This window comes from Canis aureus, chromosome 3, assembly GCF_053574225.1.
Source record: "Canis aureus isolate CA01 chromosome 3, VMU_Caureus_v.1.0, whole genome shotgun sequence".
Lineage (NCBI taxonomy): Eukaryota > Metazoa > Chordata > Mammalia > Carnivora > Canidae > Canis > Canis aureus.
In genome coordinates, this window is record NC_135613.1 from 28,988,637 (window position 1) to 29,005,482 (window position 16,846).

Below are 16,846 nucleotides of genomic sequence, written 5' to 3' on the forward strand. Positions count from 1 at the left end.
AGACCTGGTCCCCAGGCCTCTGCTCTCCAACCCCCTGGGCTCCCAGTTGCCTGCCTCTGAGCACAGCGCCACCCTGCTGACTCTGTGGAACACCCAGAAATATGGAGAAACATCTGCAGCCCTCTGTCTCTATGGCTTCCTGGGGGGAAGTGACAAAGGAGGGGCTGCTTCCCCGAAAGTGCGGGTAAGGGGAAACATCACAGACTATGAGATGGAAGCCGGGCTCCTGGCAGCGGCTCACGTTCTGTACAGCTTGAGGATGGACCTCAGTATGAGCTGTGTGACCTTAGGTGTGTTACTTAACCTCTCTGTGCCTCAACATCCATATCTGAAAAACAGGACGACAGCAACACTCACCTTGTAGGGTGTTGTGAGAATTAAACGGGAGTTGGTCCACAGGAGCCCTCAAATCTAAGGGCAACTGGAGGGTCACAAAAGCTCAGTGCAAGTGACTTGCACTGTTACTGTTGCTGAGCGCAAGCTGAGCTCCTCTGCTAAGAGCTTCACACCTGTTCTCCCAGATAGTCCTCAGAACAACTTCCTGGTGGGGGGGCTAGGTCCTCCTAGCAGTTTTGTTCCACAGGCGGGGAAACCAAGGCTCAGAGAGGTTAAGCCATCTTCCCAGGGCCACACAGTGCTGGGATTCAAAGTTAAAAGCCTTGCCTACAGATGTAGCTGCCACATATCACCATATTGTCCCTCACTTAGTACCTAGTTATCTGTGCCACTGGGGCCAGGGGCACCGAATCTGCCAGAGTCCAGGTGTTCATTCCTAGAAGGGTTTAGGGAGACTACGCCCCAGGACACACATACTCAGTGAGGTCACCCTACCATGATCTCCATGGAGCTCCAGCGCGACGTGCCCCAGTACATGGCCATCCCCTGGTTAATGACGTGGGTCATGGCGCGCACGGTCTCTGTCAGGAGAGAAGCAGAAACTGCAGGTCGGGGGTGTGGTGACTGAGGGGCCTGGGGCCCAACCTGGGGATATTCTGCAAATACAGGTGGGGCACTGGGAGGAGGGGGGAGCTGCGAAGATGTCTTGCAAGCAGTGTACTTCCTCTCCAAAGTCGGGTGTGGCAAGGGCTGTCAGGGACCACAGGAAAAAGTGAACCACGAGCCAAGAAGCTGGTCTTGAAAATAACTTTCCCAAAGAGTAACAAGTCCTATGGGATCTTTGAAAAATGGGTACTAGATGGACTGCGGCCTTTCTATGGCAGATTGGAGAAAGGAGGGGGGAAAAAGGTGAGATCAGAGAACGTGGTTTTAGACTCTTAAATGGGGTGGACTCTCTAGTTTGGGGAAGAATCAGATTGGGAAAAGGCAACTGTGTAAACACAAGTTGTTGCCTGTTTTAGTTTCCTGCATCGATCTAGAGCATTGAACAGAGCGGTCATAGGGCATCTTCCAGGATAAAGGGCTGGTGGGGGTACCCTGGATGCTCCCAGAGGCAGGGGGTATAGCATGGCGCTCACCTCGCATCCTCCAAGAGCCAGAAGTAGACACAGAAAGCCCTGTTTGTTGTATCTGCCCTGGATTCTCAAACCAACCCAGTGGCAGGCAGGGGACCCTCACCCCGGCTGCATCACAAATTCTTCCCAGGACTCAAAAAAATTTTGGAGAAATAAAAATCCGCCAGTCACAGTCTTTCTGCTCCCATGCCAGGCTGCTTCAGTCCACGGGGATGTTGTGGTTTTTGAAAACAGACTTGGCCTCAAATTTAAAAATCTCAAACGTCTCTTAGCTTTGTGGGGAGAAGGGCTACCCCCTCAGATGCCTCCCTGATCCCATACAGTGCTTGCAAGTCCCACTGCCAAAGCCAGGGCAGGAAGTAGGGCCGAAGAACAGGTGTCTCTAAAAACGAAGCAGCAACCTTGACCCCTGGAAGTCCCATCTATTCCCAGGTGGCTTGCTCCTCATCTGCTGCTGAGATGGGGTGGGGGGCTAGGGTCCTGGAAGACTGGCAGGGGGTGGGAGAGGAAGAAAGGAGAAGGCAGGCCTTGTTCCCAAAGCTTCCCCTAGGAAGGCACAGGCCCTCCAGCACTATCTCCCACAGAGGGCAGCACCTCTGTTTTTTGGGGGGTCACCCCTCCTAGGTTCTCTGAGCCAAGGTCCCCTCTTTCAGTGGGTTCGCCTAGGACCCCTGCAAAACCATGCCTGGGCTTCCAGGCCTGCAGGCCAATCCTGCCCTCTCCTTCCTTCCAAGATCAGGGACTAGGCTCCTTTGTGCCCATCCTCGGGAGGGGGGCTGGTGGGGAAGCTGGAACCCCGGTCCTGACCTCTGGCCAGGTTGGACTGCCAACACCACTCAATACGAAGGAGAACCACCCCTGTGGGAAGGGTCGAGGGTCCCAGGAAAAGATCTCCCCACACCCAAGCCCAAGCTCAGGCTTCTGGCTAGCTGTCCTCATCACGTTCTTTAGAAACACTCTCAGCCCCCTACCCCCACCCCCCGTGACCATGCAGCATAACCACTGATTCTTTTCAGCCAAGGCTTAGGCCCACATGCCAGAGAGGGAAGTGGAGGACACCCCCGTTCGCCAGCCTGGCTGCCTCTCCTCACCAGGGAAATGAGGGCCAGGACATGATGCACTACACTGCCCCTTCCATGCAGGGAGGCAAGGCCACTGGGGCACGAGCTCACAAGAGCCTGCAGCTGGCCTGAGAGAGAAGGGGTTCTAGGCAGTGGCTGGCTGGGTGTGCAGCCCACACACAGCACTCTGTGCTTCTGCCCTAGCCCATGTCAGTGGCCCTAGACACAGGGATAATTAGGGAAACTGTCCTCCACCTCAATATTTAATGCTGTGGAACAGAAGCAGGACCAAATCCTTATAGCTGCTGCCAGAACCCACAGTACCTATCCCCTGGTCACAAATAATACATGGGAGGGGTCAGGTGGCAGTGCCAGTTGGCAGACAGGAGCCCTTCCATTGTGGGTCACAGCCTAGCTCCCAGGGAGGCCATGGCCTGGCCTGGGTGTGGGGTCCTGGGGAGGCCCTTAGCTTAGGGGTGGGCAGAGCCGAGGCTGCACAGCACGGAATGAGAGTGGCAGGTGGCCAGTCCTGTCCAGGGAACATGAGCACCTCACACACAGCCCTGATGTTCACGGTAGAGCCAGCATGCTGTGAGTGGGCAGCTTGCCCACCCATGTGTGTTGCTTCTGCCTGAGGCAGGAGCTTAGCAAATGTGACCTATCAAGCTAAGACTTGTTGGAAGCCACGTGTTCTGGGGTCCCTGATCTCCCCAACCCTCTCCCAGACCATCCAGGGTCAAGGTTTCAGGCGCTGATGGCAGCATCCGCAGATCAAGAGGAGCCCTGGCAGACAGACAGCCGGCCCCGAGGATAACCACCGCAGTGCCAGGCAGGGGAGGGGGGCGTGGGTCATGCACAGGGGGTGGGGGTCAGGGTGGGGGAAGGATGAAATGACAGCACGGGCCAGGCAGGGGGGCGCGGGTGGGGGCTCCACACCGCTTGGCTTTTTCCTTCACTTGCAATATGTTCTCATAGGGCATTTATTTTTCCTTTATGCATTTTATGGAGAAGTTTGTCTTGGGGGAAAGAGAGTGGTGTAAATAAAACCACCGTCTCATAAAATGCAGCTTGGACACAGAAGTCAATTGTCGGGCTAAGGGTACTGTGTACCTTCTATGATGAATGTCCTTGACTTGGAGGAACTAAATGGGTCCCCTGGTGATAAAGAAAGATTTAAAGAGACCAGAGTTTATAGCTGTGGGAACACGGAGAGGCACGGTATGACACAGGGCATGGGGGTTGAGGCACAAATCTCCTTCACAGAATACTTGTTCGGTTAAAAAAAACCCAAAAAACCAAAAACAACAAAAAACACCAATCCAACCACACACACCGCATACACATATATATACACACATGTGTGCACGGTGTATATATATATGTATATGCATATATATATACACATATATATAGACAAATGAAGAAAAAAATAACTTGAGCACAACTTAATTTTCCAAATCCCTGAAGCAGCAAAGCACAAATGAGAAGTCTGGAGCGGGAAGTTGGAGAAGGGGGGTAGGGGTGGGGGCAGAGATCGCAGGGAAGAGGAGAATAAATAAGCGCCAAAGAAACCAAAACTGCTTTCCAAAGCCCCACGCGTTGTTTTTTCTCCTCTAAGTAACCGTTTATCCCCCAGAGCAAAAGGCCCCTGAAACCTCCCCTCAGAACGCAGGGCGGGAATGTGATTGGAAGGAACACAGCAGTTGCAAAGAGCCATCGTATTGTGACTTCATGTAGCTACAAAATACTAACAGCTGAGAGGAGAGAACATTCCACACAGTTCTAAACCCAGGAGGGCAGGCGTGGAACCGGGCAGCGGTGGGGGGGCGGTCAGCCTGGAGGTGTCGGGGCGCACCTGCGGGTGCTGCGGGCCCTCAGAGCCCGCCCCCACCCCCGCCCCTACCACCCGCCGGTGCCCTGTGGCCCGGGGTGTCCCCGCGGGGTCCCGGTGGTGGCAGCAGCCAGAGACAACCTACCTTCCATGGGCGTGTTGGGGTCCGGGCGGTTGGCAAACACCACGTCCACGTACTCCAGCTGCAGCCGCTCCAGGGAGGCCTTGAGACCTGCGGGGAGGAGTCAGAAGGGGCCGTCAGCATCTTCACAGACCTTCCCGGGCACAGGGGGCTCAGGGAGCAAGAGGAGAGAGAGACACGAGGCCCGTGGTGCCGGGAGCTGTGGGGCGGTGTGGGACACATGCGGGCACAGGCCACCCGAGGGGAAGGGAGGACTGACGTGGGCACCCCCAAGTGGGTGGTGGTCGGTTCTCTAGGCCCAATGCTCTGTGACTGAATGGAGGGGTGACTTGTGACTTCCTAGGCCCCCTGGTGGCCCTGAGGTGATGGGGGGCTGCATCCACGTCCCTGCGCCAAAGGCACAAGTCACGCAGCAGTGGGTCAGAGTAGAGTTGCTGAGCCAAGGGCTGGGGCCCGGTGTGGGCATCTGGGGACCAGAGCCCCTTTCTCATTGGATTTTTAAAGGAGCGAGTGTAGGGGCACCTGGGTGGCTCAGCAGTTGAGCGTCTCCCTTTGGCTCAGGGGGTGATCCCGGGTTCCGGGATCGAGTCCCACATTGGGCTCCCCACAGGGAGCCTGCTTCTCCCTCTGTCTTTGCCTCTCTCTGTGTGTCTCTCATGAATAAATAAAATCTTAAAAAAAAAATAGAGGAGCGATTGTATTACCTTGATGACAATGAGCAAAGGTGGAAAAAGCAGGAAGACAATGCAATCGTGGGATAAACCAGACCACCTACTCGACCTCCCTCCTCTCTCTCCATTCCTGTGTGAGGATCCCCCCCGCTGTGTCTGACATGCATCCTCCACCCCGGGGTTCTTCCCCGTTCCCCAAAGCTCCCGAGGTGGACACTCTTCCCACACCCATTTTACAGATGTGGCCACAGGGGCTTGGGGAGGTGATATGTCCCCTCTCAGGATCACCAGTCGGCACAGGGTTGCAGCCCAGGCCTGTCCTGTCTTCCCCGAGACAACGCTGCCCATCTGAGGGTGCCAGGGGCCCTGCTCTCATGCCTCGGAGCCTGGGTGGAGGGAGAGGGTGGGACCAGAGCATGGGTGTCTGTAGGCTTAGGCCCCACGTGCGTCGGCGGTGGGGTGGGAGACCTTGGCCTTCTTCACTTGTGCATCTGCAGGAGGATGCTGTGGGTTTGGGGGGCCATGTGGGGCCAAAGCGCCCCCCTCACCTTCTATTATGTGCTTCCTGGAAAGGCCCCTCTCGGTCTCCGCTCTGAAAAACAGGATGACAGTGTGTGTGATGTTGTAAGCGGTTTTGGGGGAAAATGTTTATGATTCGATGTTAGGCAAAAAAAAAAAAAAAAAATAGGTCAGTGCATGTCACGTGCAGTCTGATTCCACTTGGGATAAACCACAAGGCTATGGGGATATGCTCATGCAGGCTGGGAGGAGGGTCGCTGCTGCCTGGCTGTCCTGGGGGAGGAGGGTGGTGGTGGTGGTGGGGTCTGCATTTCAGTTTGTTCTTCTGTTTCCCTTGGATTTTTTTTTTTTTTAATTAAGAACGAATTGTATTTACAATTCCTATGAAGCTGGTTTTTCCAGCCTTGGAGAGAATGTGGGGCTGGACCCCTAGAAACTGGCAGGGATGGCCAGGGAGGGTGGAGTGCTGTAGACAGTTCATGAATTTCCTGTGTTTTCTAGAATTTCTAGAATGTTACCTTTGTAATCAGAAAAAAATCACAGACCCACTGAAGTAAAAATAAAAATCAACCAAAGTTTGAGTAAAAGGACACTCAGCCAAAGCTGCTTTTCTGGAACGTGATGTCAACAGGGATGGGCACCAGCCAGGGCAGATGGCTGCACACAACTCCCCCAGCCCCCCTCCAGGAGCCTCCCGAATCAGGGGTTTCGGCTTCTGGACCTGGCCCCGCCGGGGAGCATCGCCTGCCAGTGCACTTACTTTCCTCCCCAGAAGATCTTGGTGGTGATGACCAGGCTGGACCGTCTGCAGAACAGAAGAGAAGGGGTGTGACTGGACGTGGCTTGGAGGGGCACTGGTCTTCAGCTTTCACAGAGGGTCCTGAATCCCTTCCCATTTGGGAGCATGGGGATGTGAAATGGGTACTTCTCGATTGTTCCATGTTGGTGGTGTGCAAGTCCAGGGTCCTGGGGTTCCCCATAGAGTCAGGAGACAAGCCACAGATGTGACCAACTCACTGTGTCACCCCAAGTCAGGCAGTGGGGGCTGGGAGACGATGAGGTCTAGTGTACTGGAGCCCAGGGCAGGAGATATTATGTAGACTTGGCCTGGGGAATGGAAGCCGCTGTCCCTGCTCCCGTGGGTTTTGTCAGGGAGGAAGCAGGTGCAGGAGGACGCTCCTGGGAGGTCGAGAGTCAGGGCTGCAGCACATGGAGGAGCTTCAGTGAGGATGGAAAGAGGCGAGGGGGCCCAGCAGTCCTACAGGCTTTTAGCCCTGGGAGAGCTGGGTGGCCCTGAGGGAGGGACAGTTGGGTGAGGCAGGATCCTGGGTGTGAGGGAGTTGGGGTTTGGGTGATGGAGACCCCACAGGGAGAGGAATGGATTCAGGTCTCCTGCTGCAAACCCAGGAGAGGCAAGCACTGCCGCCTGTCTGGTGCTGGCGGGATGGTGGGGTGATGGTGGCCCCTCCACATCTGATGGAGAATGTCCTCTGTGGGAGTGCCTTCCTCCCATGGAGGGGTGGTGGCGCTCAGGAAACGGCTCCTCAGAGCCAGAAGCTGTGTACCCCAGGAGCTTCATGTCCCGGGGGGTGACTTAATATGTACCTCCCCCTGTATTCTTCTATGACATAATCAGGGCCCTCAGTAATATGTGCAATTTCCTTGAATTACAGAGTGAGGGGGAGTTTGTTTTATGATGAACTAGAGCCGAGGAGAAACAAACAACTTTGTTGGGATCAGAAGAGAGGTGTCAGTCATCTGTGCCCAGTGGCCTCAGGGGCCTCTGAGTGGCACTTTCTGGGCAGGGGTGGGTGGGCCCAGCTTTAACAATGCTTCCTCTGAAAATAAAGACATGTGAGCCCCAAGGGGTCCCAAAGTGTAGTCAAGCGCCTGGCCCGGTCTGTCCCAAGGAGGGTGGGAACCCTGTGTGACAAGGGGCCTCAGGCTTCTGAGCTGCTTGGGGGCAGGGGGAGACTTGGTGGGTGGCTATGGTGAAGACCATTGTCTTGACCAATGGCTGCCACTCTCTGGTGAGCGTGATGCCCAGCCCTGAGCCCGGCAAGTGTTCTATAGACTCAGGCCCTCAACCTACCAGGGAGTCAACAGTGGTCCCTTGACAGGCAGGGACCGTGAGGATGGGTGGATTCCAAGCCCAGAGAAGGACTGTCCCTCTCCTCAGTGGCTCTACACCCAGCTTTACAACCAGGCCACCTGGGAAGTCTTCACATCCAGATTGTTTTGGCCTAACGCAAGTCAGGCTGCAACCCAGGACCCTGGCCCTCCGAATCCCTGCAGGACCAGAGGTGGATGTCAGGGCAAAGCAGGCAGAGCGCGATATAGGGGGAGCCCCACAAGGACCTCCACTTGACTTCCCTCTCCAGCAGAGATGCCTCTTGTCTTGGAGAGCTGAGTTTTGCACCCCACTTGGTGACTCAGCAGAAGCTTCCCACCTCTGCACAGCCCCCCACAGTGTGAATACTTCGTCTCCCTGGAGGGAGCATGGAGCTGCCTCCATTCTAGAATATTCTTCCCCTTGCCGGTGAGAAAAAGTCTGAGGCTTCCAGGCTATAGAAGGGCTGGCCAGCTGCCTGAGGGCCAAAGAGCAAGCTCCACTTCTAAGCAGGCAGGAACAGCAACAGGACCCACACCAGCATGTGCCCAGAACCCAGAGGACGCCTGCCCCTGGCGGTGCCTCTGACCCTCCGACTGGCCTTCTGCAGGCTTTTCCCTGCGTGCACCCTGGACGTCGACCCAGAGAGAACATGGTAATTACCTCCATCCCTTCTTCTTGATGATGTTCCCTAACACCACTTCGGCCCTGCAAGAAAGACAGACACACAGGGATTTCATTACAGCATGACAGAGACATTAAACCTCGCCCTGCCATGACAATCTGCCACTTGGTTCCCTCTGTGAAAATGCCACTGGGGCCAGAGCACTGGGCTGTTAACAATGCTCATCTTGGCTCGGGCAGCTCATTCCAGAAAGAGGAGAGAGCCCACCAGCAGCCATCATTCCCCATGCAGGTGGCTGAAGGAGGTGACCCTGTGGGCGCCTGTCTTAGCAGAAGTGGCTCCGGCTCTCACAGAGACGGAAGGAGCCGATGTCCTGTTTGGCGAGGCCAGCACCACCCCATTTCCCATGTTATGTGGGCGACGTTTCCATAGAGGCGTATTTTTTGAAAGCTAAGTTATTCATCAAGTGCATCCTCTCTTTTCAGAGACAATCAACATGTATGCAGGGCCAGGGGCTGGATTTCCAGCAGAGTGCACGGGTGTGTGTGTGCGTGTATGTGTGTGGGTACATGCGTGTCTCTTGTTTCTTGCTCTTGAACAATAGAGAGACAGATGCCATGCTGACTGCTCTCTGTTCTTTTTGGCGTCACTCTGGCCCTGCACCAAACTCGGGCTAGCCGGGGTCATGGGTGGGCTGCTCCCGCCTTGCTTGGCACCGCAGCACTGGATTAACTTTTAAGAACTTTCTGCTTGTAGCAAAATGTTTCTGAGCAAAAACAACAGACGGCGAATGATCCATACCCAGTGCTACATTCCAATTATAAAAGCGCCTGAGTCATCCACTCAGAAATAATGGGCTCTAATTTGCAAGCTGTTCAGCATACATTCTGAATGCTCTTCATTTATGGTCAAGATGTACAGAAATTCACTCAGCCCTGGGCCTCCTCCTTTTATTGCCTTGGTCCCTCATTTATGGGACAAAAGATCGGGACAAGGAGGAAGGGAGAAAAGCAAGCAGGGGTCCTGGGGTGATAGGAGCTACAATCAGCTACCCAAAGCCTGTTGCTTGAGGCTATGAATTCCTGTGGCCCTGAATTTGCTAAGCCTGACATCTGCCGAGGGGGGTGGTGGTGGGGTGCACAGAAATCCTGCAGCTCTCTGCTAAGTGCCCAGATTAGCATCAGCATAAGCAGCAGAGGACTCAGCAAAATATGCACTTGGTGCTCTGGATAGCAAGAGGCACAGAGCCTGGCCCACTGGCCACTGGAGCTGCCAGGCAGCCCCCGGACCAGAGCTGCTCCCTGCCTGTCCCTTGGTACATGGTGCCTGGCTTCCCCTGGGGGTTACTGCTGGCACCGAGCCATGGATGGGGGGTGAGCAGGCATGTCCAGCTCTGGGCTGGACTGAGACGGAGCCACAGAGGCCGGTGGAGGAGCGGAGGGCAGGATGAAGGCAGGGGGCTCCAGGGGCAATGACCCACAGGAAGCCACTCCCTGAGTCCTTGGCTGCTGGTAAGGGGCCTCCATGAGGCTCCAAGGCTGCCTAGTACCCGGTGTGCTTGCCTTGATATGCCAGCGCTGGTATCTAGCTAACCAGGGGGAAGTGAAGACAGGGATGGCGAGGCTATGGCTGCTATGGAGCAGAGTGTGCGGGGCCCGTATGTCTGGAGCCAGAGGGGATGGTCTGGAGCTGCCTCCTGCACGCTCTCAAATGGGCAGCAAAACTGAGGCACAAGCAGGGCCAGGGAATGGGCTGGGCTGCTGAGGCCAGTGAGGGGCTGGCCTGAGCCTGGCATTTGCATTGGGCTTTTCTACCTCTGACCCTCTGGCTTTAGTTCATCTGTCTGGAAAGCATTTCACTTTGATGGGAAGAAGCTGCCAATATGGAGGGCTAGGGAGGGAGCTGTACATCAGGAGGGGCGAAGGGCTGCCAAAAGGCGCTGGAGAAGATTTGGGGATCCCAAGGAGGCCCCCAGGGCTGTCAGGTCCTCAAATCCTGAGTTGGGACTTGAGAAAAGACCCAGCTGGGCTCCCGATCCTCAGTGCTCTGGGCCTCAGGTCATGACCCAGAGGCTTCCAGGCAGATGCTGGCCCTTTGGCCACGTGCCCCTGCCAGCCAGGCTGCAGCCAACCCAGCTGATAGGAACTTGGCTCGCCCCAGGCAGGGGGGCCGGAGGGAGGACAAACAGAGAGCCAGCAGATGACTTCACAAACAAAAGCTGACTTTTGGAAACCCGATGCAGGAGAGTGGATGATTTGATTACAGCTAGTCTTTAAAATTGAAGCCAGCAGCCTTGGCTGAAGAGGGCTTTTACATAATTGAGTAGGGAAGTTCACTGCCAAGATGGGAAGTGCTTCCTACAGCGCTCGGCTGGCCAGACTCTGCTCTCCGCAGCTCGAGAGGCCCTGCGTTCCCTGCAGCCCTCACTGCACCGTGAGGACATGAGACTGTCAGACGTGTGGGGCTGGTCCAGGAGAGCCTGGGACCACAGCTTGATCAGGCTTTGGCCCAGCACAGCATCTTTGGCACCAGAGGGACTGTGGTCATCGTGGACACATGGGGAGTTTAGCAAGTGGCCGGTGTCCAAGTGTTCTGCAATTTTGGCCTCATAAAAACAGCACCTTCTAAAGCCATTTAGAATCTGAAAAAGCAGGCAGAGTGGGAGGCACATTTGTGGACACCTGGGACCCAGGATGGGAGGACTAGCAGCTCTGGCTCTTCCCAGGGAAGCCGTGGCCTGCACTGCATCCTCCCCGTGAGAAAAGACACGTACTTGCCCGCCGCATAGACTTCTGCAGTATCGAAGAGGTTGATGCCATTGTCATAGGCCAAGGTCATTAGTTGCTCTGCCATCTGAAATGAGAAAACCAGAGCTGCTTGCCGGCAGCACGGTCCTGCCAGGCCAGGGGGGGTGGTGCCTGGAGGCTCCAGGGCATAATCCCAAGCACCCCGAGGCTCCCCTTATCCTCTCTGCCACAGGACAGGCATGGAGCTGCTCTCAGGAGCATACCCACAGGGAGGAAAGAAAACAAAGTGGGCTGTGCGTTTCATGCGAGCAGGGACCCCATCTGTTGGGTCATCACAAAGCTTAGCACCTATACTGGGTTGGAACAAGCCCCCAAGAGGAGTGTGACAGATCTTGGCAGAATGAATAGTTTTTTAAAGCTATGGCTGGAATGTGTGCTGTGGCTGTAGGCCCCCCCCAGATCCTTCCCAGCAGCCACCCGAGGAGGATACGATTATTGTTTGCAGATGGAGAAACTGCCATCCTCAGCTAGCACTCCGGCCGGCTGGCGCTCCTCCACTGCCTGGCAGGCAGGAGTTGATGAATGGTGCCCAATCTGCACACGCCTTTGACCAGATTTTGCTCCTTAGGCTGCTCTAAGGGTGAGCTTGCGCTCCACCAGCAATGACCCTCTGGTAGCGGGGGTGAGGATCAAGGAGCTGGGGAAGTCCCCCTGTAATTAATGACCTCTCCAAAATGCAGCAGAGAATGCTGGTCCTCTGGACTGTGCAGGTGTCCCTTTAAGAGTCACATGCAAACTCCTCCGCCCTTCACTTCTCAAAGCTCAGCTCAGAGTGCCAAGCCTCCCTCCCCAGCTACCCAGGGTGGGGTGAGTAATAGTTAACAACCCTCAAGCACTGTGGGACGAAAAGCCAGCTATGTTCGGCTTCCTGGAGATTCTCTCAATACCAAACTCAGAAGCCCCATGGGCCAGGCAGACATGGAGAATGAGGCTGGTGGCCAGTGGGGTCCACTGGGGTGGGGAACCAACACTCAATCATTGCCTGTGGGAAGGCTACATCTTTTGACTTTTCTTTTTTAAGGATTTATATATTTGAGAGAGAGAGTGAGTGAGAGAGCATGGGGTGGGGGGCCCGAGGGAGGGGGAGAAACAGACCCCACCCTTTCACTGAGCAGGGAGTCCCGACATGGGGCTTGATCCCAGAACCCTGAGATCGTGACCTGAGCTAAAGGCAAACCCTTAACCAGCTGAGCCACCCCAGCATCCCTCTTTTGATTTTTCGAGAGAAGCCAGAGATCCAGGGTATCTGGGGGCAGTAAAAATCTCCTAATTTTCAAATGTTGGCAATGAACCCCAAAGATTTCTGATACCGAGCAGGCCAAAGTGAACCCCCATTTGTTAATGGCTGTCACTTGAGTCAGAAAGCCCAGGGTGGGTGGAAAGGCCATTGGTGGAGGATTTTCTGGATCCACCTGCAGGGCTGATTGGCTCCACTGGAGCTCAAGTGTAATCATGTGTCAGATGCATCCATGCACCCTCCCGGGAGGCCTCTTCCTCCTCCCATGCGTCTCTCTTCCTCCTGGGGCTCCTTTCTTCCTCTCCAATGCTCCAGGTATACACTAAGCTCCTTCACTGGCTCACCTCTGTCTTCAACCTGACTTTTCAGGGATGAGTCCTGCCAAGCTGCCCAAGCTCTACCCAGAAGGGCACCTCGTGCTGGGCCCCAGCCAGATTATACAGACAATGTAGGGGGGCCTGCTGCCTCTGGAGAGGGTTCTGATTGGGTGACTCAGAATCAGGGCTTTTATTTTCATGTTTCAGTCCCTGTATTTCTTCTTATACTCCTATCTTGCTTATCTGGAGAACAGCACGCTACAGGTATTCTTCTGAGCTTAGAAATCAACCCGTATTGATTTATGGAAAGATCATCTTTATTCTTTTAAAAAAATTATTTAAAATAATTTTAAAATTGTGGTAAAATACGGGTAACATAAAATTGCCCACTTTAGGCATAGGATGCTGTGGCATTAAGTACATTCACATTGTTGTGTGGCCATCACCAGCACCTGTTTCCAGAGCTTCTACATCTTTCCAAACAGAAATTCAGTCCCCATCAAACACCAACTTTCCATTCCTCCCTCCCCCAGCTCCTGGCGCCCACCCATCTGTTCTCCGTTTCCAGAATTCTGATTCCCCTAGTTACTACATACGAATGGAGTCCTACAGTATTTGTCTTTCTGTGACTGGCTGACTTGATGAATTTAACACAATGCCGTTAGGGTTTATCCATGTTGTGATGTGTGTGAGCATTTCCAGGGCTGGGTTTGAAGGGTGGTTAGGAGTTTGTCAGGCAGGAAGGGGAAGCATGGGGTGGGGGGGTTGTTGCAGGGAGAGGCTGGTGTGCGTGGGGGTGGGCCGTGTGCCGGGTCTCACCCGTCCCATGCTCAGGTCCAACACCGGGGCATCCTCCTTTACTTATCTTTCTCTTACTGTGGCATCAGTACCTTCAGCCAGTTCTGCTAGTTCCTCCTTGAAGCTGATTCAGAATCGGACCCTCCTGCCTGCCTCTACCTGGTCCCAGACAGAATGCCCTCAGCTGGGTTTTTGTGGTAGCCCCTAACTCTCTCTGCTTCTGTCCTTGCCCCCAGTGCCCTACAAAGTGGGGCAAAGTGTGGTCCATAGACCATCAGCATCAGACATGTGGAATCCCGGGTTCTGCTCCTGGCCTTGTGCATCAGAACCTACATTTTAACTGGATTTCCAGGGGACTCATGCATACTTTACAGTTTGAGAAGCATCCCCTGTCCTTGGGAGACTGGCTCTCTCAGTGGAACAGCCAGAGTGAGCCTTCTGAGTGAAGTCAGGTCAAATTTCCTCTGTGGCTTCTGTCACAGACTGTCAGAGCCAGAGTCCCCACAGAGATCTGCTCCCTCACTTCTGACATATCACAACCTGGGGCACCTCCTGTGGCCTCCTGGAGGCTAGGTCCAGCCCCATTCCCTTGGCCTGGAATGCTCTCCCTCTGAATCATCACATGGCTCACTCTTGCTTCCACTTTCCCTGATTAAAAGCATAAAATGTGAGCCCACATCCCAGCCCACCTTTCTCTGTGCTCTTGTTCTGTGTTTGATTAAATAACGGTCCCTTGGGGAGAAGAAGGTTCTTCATAACATGATGACATCAAAGGTCTTGAGATAGGGGACACCTGAGTGGCTCAGCGGTTGAGCGTCTGCCTTTCAACTGAGGGCATGATCCCAGGATCCGGGATCGAGTCCCACATCGGGGTCCCTGCATGGAGCCTGCTTCTCCCTCTGCCTGTGTCTCTGCCTCTCTCTGTGTCTCTCATGAATAAATAAAAATCTTAAAAAAGAAAAAAAAAAAGGTCTTGAGATAGGAGCTGATCCTGGATTATCAGGTGGGCCCTGCATGGTGCCATAGGTATCCTCACAGGAGGGAGCAGAGGGAGGTCTAACAGGAGCAAGAATGTGACCACAGAGGCAGACATGAGTGAAGTGGCCACCAGAAGCTAGAGGAGGTGCGGGAGAGTCCCACTCTACTCCCCAGAGGCGCCACGGTGAGTGTGACCCTGCTGATGCCCTGATTTCGGCTCTGTGATCATGATTTTAGACTTCTGGCCTCCAGAGCCATGAGGAAAGAAATTTATCTAGTTCTAAAACCACATAAATGGTGGTGGTTTTCTAATGCAGCCACAGGACATGTCTAGCCCTTGGAGATAAGATGTGCTTACTGTCTGTCCCCCTCTCCAGAAAGACAGCAGCCTATGGCAGGGATCTGATACTCAGCAGGTGTGAGCTGAGTGGACACTGTCCTTGGCTGGCTCTGGTGGCCTCCAGACTAGCCTCCCCACCTCCTCCCTTCCTGCCCCAGGGAGGCCTCCCTCGTGGCTACCTCGGCAGCCATGGCCAACCCTGCAAGGCCTGCAAGTGGGGAAGATCACAGGCGCTGACACAGAGGCACCCACCCCATTTCCCCTGTTGCCTAGCAGAAAGACGTACACAGGGTCTGAGAAAGTGAGGGGTGGGAATTCTCAGGGCTGTGCTTTATAATTTTTTCTTTGCTAGGATTTTGGCATAATTGGTCTCCCAGGTTTTTCCCTATTTTAAAAAAACTTTTTCCAGGTTTTTCCTTAAAGATTTATTTATTTTAGAGGTGGGGGGAGTGAGGGTGTGTGCGTGCATGAGTGGGGAGGGGAGGAGAGGCAGAAGGAGGCGGAGACAGAATCTTAGGCAGACTCCCCACTGAGCATGGAGCCTGATGCAAGTTCTGATCTCCTGACCTGAGCCGATATCAGGAGTTGGACACTTAACTGACTGAGCCCCCAGGCGCCTCTTCTTCCAGGTTTTTCTATATGAATATATGCTTCTTCCCTGCTCCAGACTGTAGTTCTAACACACAGACCGCTGTCGGCGCTGTTTCCCACACGCTCGCTCCTGGACCTGTCCCCGTGTTCTTTAAAACATGACCCCTAAAGACTTGTGCTCTGTGGGTGAGCCCTACTTTGTGGGGGAGCCTCTATTTTGTGACTGTTTGGATATTTCCAACATCAGTGTTCCCAAAACCAAAGGCAGGATTAATTTTGGGAGACATGTGGGCCTCCTCCCTGCCCTTCCTTCTTGGGGGGCAAGGGAATCCATCCCACCCCCCTGGAGTTGGGAGCTGGCCATGGTGGGCTCTGAGGCAAGAGCCCCGCTGCCATTCTCTGGTATGATTCTCCAGGTAGACCCTGGGCACCTGCTCCACCTCTGGGGCTCTGCTTCCTCCAAGTGGGGTAATAACATTTACCTCCCTGGGTTGATAGGGGGCTGGGTGCCGTAATAAATGTAACATCTGTAGCCTCTACCCTTATTAGATATTTAATCTAATCTATTAATCTAATATCTGCTCTGGGGGGGAGTTCTTTACTTGAGCAGCCATGTGAGGTCACAGAAAGGGTACTGGACTAGAGGCTGGAGACCTGACTCTGACCAGGGCAGTTCCAACAGTTGGCCATGTGATCAGAGGTTTGCTAGCACTGTCTGCTTCCTCTGTGGGCTGGCTCTGCTCTGCCCGGCCCCCAAGGACACCCTCCCCAGGGCCACAGCCCCACAGGCGTTTGCGGACACCTGCTGTGGCCCCAACAGGGAGCACACACATTAGTTTTTGCGGGCCAGATGGTCCCTTGGCAACTTGTAATGTGAAAGCAGCTACAGACAGTATGTAAATGAATGGGCGTGGCTGCCTGCCAATAAAAGTTTATTTATAAAAAAAAATGGTTTGTGGAATGCATAGACAAACAGTAGAACAGATGTTACCAGGGGGCTGGGGAGTTATTCCCTCATGGTCACAGAATCTTGTTTGGGGTGATGAAAATGTTTGGAGATAGACAGTGGTGATGGTCACACAGCAAAGAGAATGTACTTAATGCCATGGGACTGTACACTTAAAAATGGTTAATGTGGCAAATTTTATATTATGCATATTTTAACCACAATGAAAATGGTGAAAGTAGCAAGTTTTATATTTCATATATTTAATTAAAAGTAAAAAAAAACCCAGGGGCACCTGGGGTGGCTCAGTGGTTGAGTGTCTGCCTTCGGCTCAGGTCGTGATCCCAGGGTCCTGGGATTGAGTCCTGCATCGGGCTCCCCACGGGAAGCCTGCTTCTCCC

The 16,846-nt window shown here is 54.1% G+C and overlaps 1 protein-coding gene across 7 annotated transcripts in view; it reads right to left on the bottom strand.

Moving 5' to 3' along the window:
- KCNAB2 (potassium voltage-gated channel subfamily A regulatory beta subunit 2) overlaps positions 1-16,846 on the bottom strand; it is an 84,590-nt gene that overhangs the window by 6,711 nt on the left and 61,033 nt on the right. For 5 of the 7 annotated variants that reach the window (XM_077891467.1, XM_077891463.1, XM_077891466.1 and 2 more), the window contains 7 exons: positions 11,205-11,284; positions 8,470-8,514; positions 6,457-6,501; positions 5,726-5,769; positions 4,510-4,596; positions 3,644-3,688; positions 832-917 (listed from right to left, as the gene is read on the bottom strand). In XM_077891467.1, the coding sequence (XP_077747593.1) occupies positions 832-917; positions 3,644-3,688; positions 4,510-4,596; positions 5,726-5,769; positions 6,457-6,501; positions 8,470-8,514; positions 11,205-11,284 (432 nt within the window). The remainder of the gene's footprint in view (positions 1-831; positions 918-3,643; positions 3,689-4,509; positions 4,597-5,725; positions 5,770-6,456; positions 6,502-8,469; positions 8,515-11,204; positions 11,285-16,846) is intronic. The other 2 variants (XM_077891469.1, XM_077891468.1) reach the window with 1 other exon arrangement.